This window comes from Chelon labrosus (genome assembly GCF_963514085.1).
Source record: "Chelon labrosus genome assembly, chromosome: 14".
Classification (NCBI taxonomy): domain Eukaryota; kingdom Metazoa; phylum Chordata; class Actinopteri; order Mugiliformes; family Mugilidae; genus Chelon; species Chelon labrosus.
Genome location: NC_140347.1, coordinates 23,406,277 through 23,413,558, shown reverse-complemented (window position 1 = coordinate 23,413,558; position 7,282 = coordinate 23,406,277). Strand labels below are relative to the sequence as shown.

The 7,282-nt window shown below is 42.1% G+C and overlaps 1 protein-coding gene across 6 annotated transcripts in view; it reads right to left on the bottom strand.

Moving 5' to 3' along the window:
* Positions 1–8: 8 nt before the first annotated feature.
* The window catches only part of LOC311499530 (kinesin-like protein KIF13B), a 38,579-nt gene continuing 31,305 nt past the window's right edge, over positions 9–7,282 (bottom strand). For all 6 annotated transcript variants that reach the window (XM_084560538.1, XM_084560537.1, XM_084560540.1 and 3 more), the window contains 3 exons: positions 4,954–5,019; positions 1,380–2,760; positions 9–1,296 (listed from right to left, as the gene is read on the bottom strand). In XM_084560538.1, coding sequence (XP_084416664.1) covers positions 1,040–1,296; positions 1,380–2,760; positions 4,954–5,019 — 1,704 coding nt within the window. In that variant the 3' untranslated portion in view covers positions 9–1,039. The remainder of the gene's footprint in view (positions 1,297–1,379; positions 2,761–4,953; positions 5,020–7,282) is intronic.

Below are 7,282 nucleotides of genomic sequence, written 5' to 3'. Positions count from 1 at the left end.
CACGCCCGTCGACAAGAGCAGAATGGAATTTATTTAACATCGATATAAAAAGGTGATTCTTGCTTTTCATTAACAAAATCCTATTTAAACCTTTAAATAAATAAGCATTCAAGCAGTCAAAGTGATCAACTCCAATGCATATGTATAAAATACATTATTGCCCAGACAAAAAAAAAATAATTATAGTACACGCATTCCAACAAACAATCCCTCAAGCATCCTTACGAATCAACAGGTTCCTACACAGACAGCATCATTTCATTACTCCCTAGTTAAAATGTCCAATCAGTGTTTACGCTACTAGCAGAAAAAGGAAACGCTGATTTTATAATATTGCATAATTTCAGTAGAACTGTTCATAAGAGTGCAAATTAGTCAGACAGTAGAAATGCACATTCAAGAGCCAGAACAAGACTCTGTTAACAGGTTTCAGCCTACCAGCAGTATCTTCTGTGGTATATCTTAAGGCATATTCATGAGCAGTAGTCGTACACGTAGTACTTTAAGGCACCGGAATAAAATAACAGCATCCAGTTAAATATTACAAATAAAAGATCTAAAGAGACCAGACGTCCAGCTTTGGAGGTTTATGGTGTTATCCAGTGAAACGCAGCTTCTCTTAATATTAGGCTCTTTATGGAAATGTACTTTTGCCTAGCAGGTTGTGTAACATGATAAAAGATAAAATTGCTGATTTAGAGGCTGTGCTTCGTGAGCTTCTAAAGTCATTAGAATACATATATTTAAAATTTATTACTTAGAAATGGTTATTAACATTAATGTACCTAAAACCATTCACATTTGTCTGATGAAATACTTCTCTGTACTTTTTAATTACCCACCACATTAGGTAGGAATGGAGTCTGTTGACAGATAAATGATGAACACCTTAATGCTGGTGTGGACTCATCCAAAGTTACAGTGAAGCTCTGTGAATCTGCCCAGATGATAAACTGTATTATCGATCTTACCCTATTATTACACCAAACAGCTGCTTGGTGCGTCCCAGAATTTGCAGTTTTAGTTGACAACGTCCCTCTCAAGTGTTCCACGACTTGCGGTTCTCTCCTTTGTTGCGGCCGGTCGACGTTCCGCCACTCTCACCTTTGGCCAGAGCGGTGAGGGCAGCCAGGTTTGGGCTGGATCCAGACAGGTTGGCACTGCGCCGCTTCTGCTGCTGCTGTTGGCGACGGCGTTTGGCACCGAGGCGGGTAACTCTGTCGGGTCTTACCAGTACCCCGTAACCAGGGTTACAGTGAAAGTAGTGTTTTCCGCCCACTGAGCCGTCGTTCTTTCCTGGAGAAAGACCAAAGAAAGGTTTGTTAGGTGTTTAATCTGGCAGGATGTAAAAGATCAGGTGTCAGGCCTGCTCTACTCACCTGCTGGTACCTCTAGTTCCACTCCAACCCAGGTACCCTTGGCGAAATCTGTGGGTCCCACATACCGGACTGTACCGCTCTTATTTGCCCCCACGGTCACATACTCCCCTTCTTTCAACCAGTCAGGAAGAACGGTAGAAGCAGCTCCGTCTCCTTCTTCTGAGTCAGAGATAATTTCCAGGCCTTCCATCGGCACTGAGAGGTTGAGGCCTGTCCCGAGGCTGCTGGTCCGACCCACCTGAGCGGGCTGACCCTCCTCCTCACCCAAAATACGCTGAAATGATTTCAGGTCTGAAGACTTCACCTTCTGGATCTTGAAGGGGTTGGCTGCTGAGGAGACGGGTTTAGAAAGCTCAACGTTGAGCAGAGGAGGAGCGGGAGCTGTTGCAGCTTTGGTAGACGCATCTGAAGATGCTACCTGTTGGACCTCATCTGAGGCTGAAGGCATGATAGAAGTGCTGTTTGAATCTGAGGCTTCAGAAGTTAACTGTTCCTTGGATGAAGCTGGAGGAGAGTCTCTGGGTAGTTCTGGAACAGGATTCGAGGCTTCAGACTGAGGTGGGATCAGGTTTAGAGCTGGAGCTTCGGTACGGTCAGAAGGCATCTGGTCTTGTTTGGGCTGCTGAAGCTGCGGGACAGCTGATTCTGGTGGTTGTGATTCCTTGTGGAGTGACAGCTCACATTCCGTGTCGTTTGTGCCAGCCACCTTAAGATCTCCCATTAAAGCACCCTTTGGTTGGAGGGGCTGTGTTTGCAGTAGTTCTGTTGGCTTGGTTCCATTTTCTTGTTCTAGCACCAAATCTTTATTTGTCTCTGAATTGGCTAATCGTTCTGACTCAACATGGTCAGCTGTTGAATCCTGCTTTTGTTTGATCTGGCCTGGTGATATAGTTTCTGCACCTGGATCAGGTTCCTCTGCCTCCTCCAGTTGGACTGATTGAGATGGACTTGGTTCTAGTTGTCTAGTATTGTTTGGTCTGGACGGTGTCTGGTCTGTCCCCTCAGCAGCTGCCTTCTCTCTTAAAGTCGGCAATGATTCCTGAGGCTCTGGTTGGTCGGCAACAAGTGACTCAAGACCTCGGTCTGATTCTGCAGCGACAGAGAAAGGCAAGAGCTTCTCAGTCACTTTAGTGTCCTCTTCATCCGACGCCCCGTCAAAGCCGTCTGCTCTGCCGCTGCCTGACGGAGGCAGGTCCCAGCTCAGCGTGTAGACCTCTGACAGCGTTGCTGTAGATATGCTGGTCGACATGTATCCACTGGACGCTTCGCTCACTGGGCTGGGGGTGGAGTATTCATTCTCTGGGATGATTGGAGGTGGGAGTGGCACGGATCTGGGGATCTCCGTTTGGGTGTCTGCAGGAAGGATTTCCTCAATGGGAACCTGGGGAGAAACGATGGAAACAGCTGTGTTGGTGACAAAAAAATGCAAAAAAAGGCAGTGGACGGCAATGGAAACAAGACACCTGTTGTGACTGATAGAAGAGGATTTAGTTGTGCATGCTAGTGCAAGGTGACTGACTGCAGCTACAGTTTCTCTCCTCATCTAGTGGACACAAAGCGGTGCAAGCATTTATCTGGACGCTGACTGGTTCCTCAGCTGGTCCCTAACTTAGTGCACGTCCTGTTTGGTGCTGGTTTATCAGCTATGTTTTACTGCTGTGACTGATGCTATTGAGAGCAGTGAGAGTGAGCCAAAAGGTTTAAAGAGTGACTATAAAACAAACAATTCATAGATGCTGAAAAGCCAAATGAAGCTCACTAAAGCTCATTACTGCAAAACACTTCCTTGGCACTACTGACAACAAAACGTCACCATGAAATGTAGCCTGAAAGTCAAGACTTGGATTCACATTCAGATCAGATGTAACCAGTCCTCTACGTTCAGAGGTGCAAAAGGGATTGGACAGTAGACTCAAAAGCTGTTTCATGGACAGATGTGAGGGATGACCTCATTAGTTCTTCATCAATTAGGCAGGTAAAAGTTCTGCAGTTGTTTCTGTGTGGTACCAGTATGAATGCAAATTGAACCGGTTTTCCTCAGGCTGCAAAAACAAAACCAATCCATCAGAGAATCCGTCTGAGAAAACAGACCACACTCACGAGCTCCACCACATAGAAAGAGGAGGACGTTAACAGGTGACAACAGTGATGGATGATCTCAGGAACCTTTCAATGGTAAAGAAAACAACCTTCACAACATCAGCCAAGTGAAGGACACTCAAGGAGGTAGGCATATCATTATCCAAGTCTACAGTAAAGAGACTTCACAAGAGTCTCTTTACTGTTCTGGGAAAACATCACAAAGGAGGAACCCCATTCTTAGGTGATGTCCATGGGTTCTACACTTCCTGCAGTCTTTACGTGCAACAAACACTTGACAAAGTAGCACCTGAAAATAAGAGACTGTATAAAAATGGTTGTATTTCCTTGACCCTCAAATTAAAGCTGACATTCTGCACTTCCAGACAATATACATTAAATAACTGTAACTTGAATACATCTTGATAAACAGCTAAAGTAACAAACATGTGTCTATGTCTAAACATATATGGCCCTAACCGTGTGTGGGATTTGATTTGAAGTTTGAATGATAAGAAACATATAGTAGTTTCTTTCAAGAAGAAAACAACAACAAATAAACAAGTGAAGGACATAATAAATTACAGTAACATAGATAAATATAACCATCCTTTAAGTGTATGAAGAATAATTAACCACGGTAGAAGCGTCTCACTTTTTAAACCTTCCATCCTCATAGCTCCAAGTGGACAAACTAATCGTTGAGAATGCAGTGGCTCATGTTAGGAAAACACTTCTATCCAAGATGACAAATTAAGTATTGATTTTTCATTCAAAATGCAGACATGTCTGACAAAGAAGAATCCAATAATAGTTTATGTATCTCCTGGTACTTACAAGCTAGCCTGGAAGGCAGCCTGAACTCACCCAGCACACACAATTTGAAGGGGAAAGTATGAAAAAGTAATTGAAAAACAGATAGATAGATATACTGCTACTACTTATGTTACAGCAGCAGAATACAATAAAATATATAATAAATCACAGAAGTCAGTTAAAAACAGGTCTTAAATGTTTGCAATAAACAAGGGAAAAATACCAGGTAAGATACGCACCACTATATACACAGTCAGAAATATGTATTGCATATACATATATACAGTCAGGCACATCATTATGACCACCTTCCTAATATTGTGTAGGTCTCCTGTGACTCATCAGAGTCTTCATGTTTTTTTTAGTTGTTCCTAAACTATGTGTGTCTGTGTCAGGCTGCATCCTGCTGGGGATGGCTGCTGCCATCAAGGAGTGTCATTTCTATGGGGTGGGGGGGCCTGGTCTGGTCTAGGTGGGTGGTACATGTCTAAGTAACATCCACATGAATGCCAGGTCTAAAAGTTTCCCAGCAGAACATTGAACTGTCACAAGATGATCAATGTTATTGACTTCTCCTGTCAGTGGTCATAACGTTATGGCTGATCCATATTCTAATAAGAACGGAGTCTGGCTGCACCAGGCTACTTCCAGAACACCATTTCACGTTTGGAGAGCTTACCGTCTGCTGATGTTTGCTCATGCCCTCTTCAACACTGGCTGACTGCACCACAATGCGCGGCAAACTCTGCAAAGACGTTACAAGTTAATATCGTTTCAGATAAAAACAGCTAAACATCTCAAAGCTATTAATTAGGTTTTGAAGCCGATTTCAAGATGTGATCATGTGCGAGATGGAGCCATTTGAGTGTGGTTAAAACCTGGAGATGAAATATTAATATAAGGCTGTAGATTTCCAAACCTGTTTATTAGACACAGAGTGGTGATTAGCTGCTGTGGGGGCATTCAGTGTGACAGTGAGACAGAAACAGTTGTGGGGGAAAATCTTTTATCTAGAATTCTAATGAGAAGACAGATGCTGTAAACTGAACAGCACACTCTCCTGCTCTCTCTGGCAGCCTTTAAAACCTAATAGAACTCTTTATGCTGCCCATTGAGGATGTTATGACTGCACAGACATGTTTGGGACTCGTGTGTAATCACTTTAATATGTTCGTGGATTAAAAAGGAATCAAACATTGGATTTCGTCACGTAATCAGCAGTCAAGATGTTGACACGAGAAGCAGAAAGTGCAATAAAAATATTTGCTCATCAGATTGCACAGACAGATAATCATGATAAACTGGTAAAACAATCAGGATAATTGCACCCTAATTATAATTGCACCCATAATCATTTATCCCCATTCAGCATTCAAGTTACCTCTTTACCGCTCAATATGGTCTGTGTGCTGATTTTATATTCGGTGATTTGCTTTTTGACTGTTGGTTTGGTAGTTTTTGAAGAGGGTGATATAAACACGTCACCTTATATAGTGAGATGTTTAAAAGATAAATCAGGACATCTGCTCACCATACATTCACAGAGCTTTAATCAGGATGATTGTCTTTTTTTTTTTTTTTTTGCCTCTGTTCATCAGAACGGTTGATTCAGTTCATGGCAAGCGTTTGCTCTGAGCAGATCAACAACCTACGTGGTGAACAGGTCTAACATCAGAAAGCAGGTCAAACACATCTATCCTACCCCTGTCTGGCTCAGGATACACAACCTGCAAGTCAACACAAAACATCAGCTGCACAAGAATAGCTGCTCCTTCCTCTGATCAGATTAAAAAGGATGGATACAAGTCCCAGCTCTTTGGGGTGATCATAAAAATGGTAATTCAATATCAAATCGTCATATTTTACATTTTTATTATACAGAGTACACATTCAAGCCTGACACAGGTTATTTCTCTGTGATAGCTCTATTATTCTCCCTATTAAACTGCACTGTACAAGTCAAGTCTCCTAAAAAGAACAGTGCTTAGCAAATGATGTGACCTTCAAAACCGTGGCTTTACTACATTTACACTACAAGTTCTAAAGTGGCTCAATGAGGCGAGCTGCTGAGTGGCTGTTGAAGAGTCCCTCAAGAGCTCGCTGATGCTGTTATCATGTCATCCCTCTTGAAAATAAACTGGTTAAACAAACATGTGTGATTGGTTGTTCAACTTTGATTTGTAGGGCATCAGTTTGTTGCTTCATATCGCTGGCTTGCATCAATAGTGACTTGTAGCCAGTCACTTTTTCACCTAACAACCAGTCTAACAACATGCTAGCAGCTCTGTGACGGTTTCATAGGCAAACTGGTGCTATGAGCTAAGTGCTATTTTCATGTCATGTTAAAATGCTATAGTATAGCAAGTATAACACTTAGTTTAGCATGCTGACATTTGCAAGGGATCAAAGTTCCTGAGGACATAAAAGTCCCATGGCAATCCAGTCAACCGCTGTCAAGACATTTAACTCACAACTATAACTGTAACCAGAAGCATCCATCCTCTGGGGACCATGAACCTCTGTAACAAACGTCACATCCATCAGTCTAATAGTTGCTGAGAGCTACAGAGTCCACACTGCCATCCTTAAGATTCATTCATTCATTTCAATGAGTAGAATGAGAAAAGCTGTTAAAACTGGAAAGCATTTATTGATATTATGAAAAATATATCATGCCACCAGCCTTAGAGCATTCCACTTATTTGTACCTGAGATCAGTCTGTTGTATATCTGGTTGATTTTACTAGAAGAGACACTTTAAATGTCTTCTTTAATGTTTCTGCTTTAGGAGCTATTGGATAGTTAATAGTTGAAATCTATCTCATTAGGTTTTTCATAGAAGGACTGATACACAGTAGTATTAAGTCTCAGCACTGACTCTGATATTTAAAGTGCAGTTCGTTCATATCAGCAGACATGTCAGTGTGATTAGTTTTGTGATCAGGCCAACAATCACAACTTAACTGCCTGCTAATATTTGCAGTACACAAGGCTTTTGTTTTCGTGTT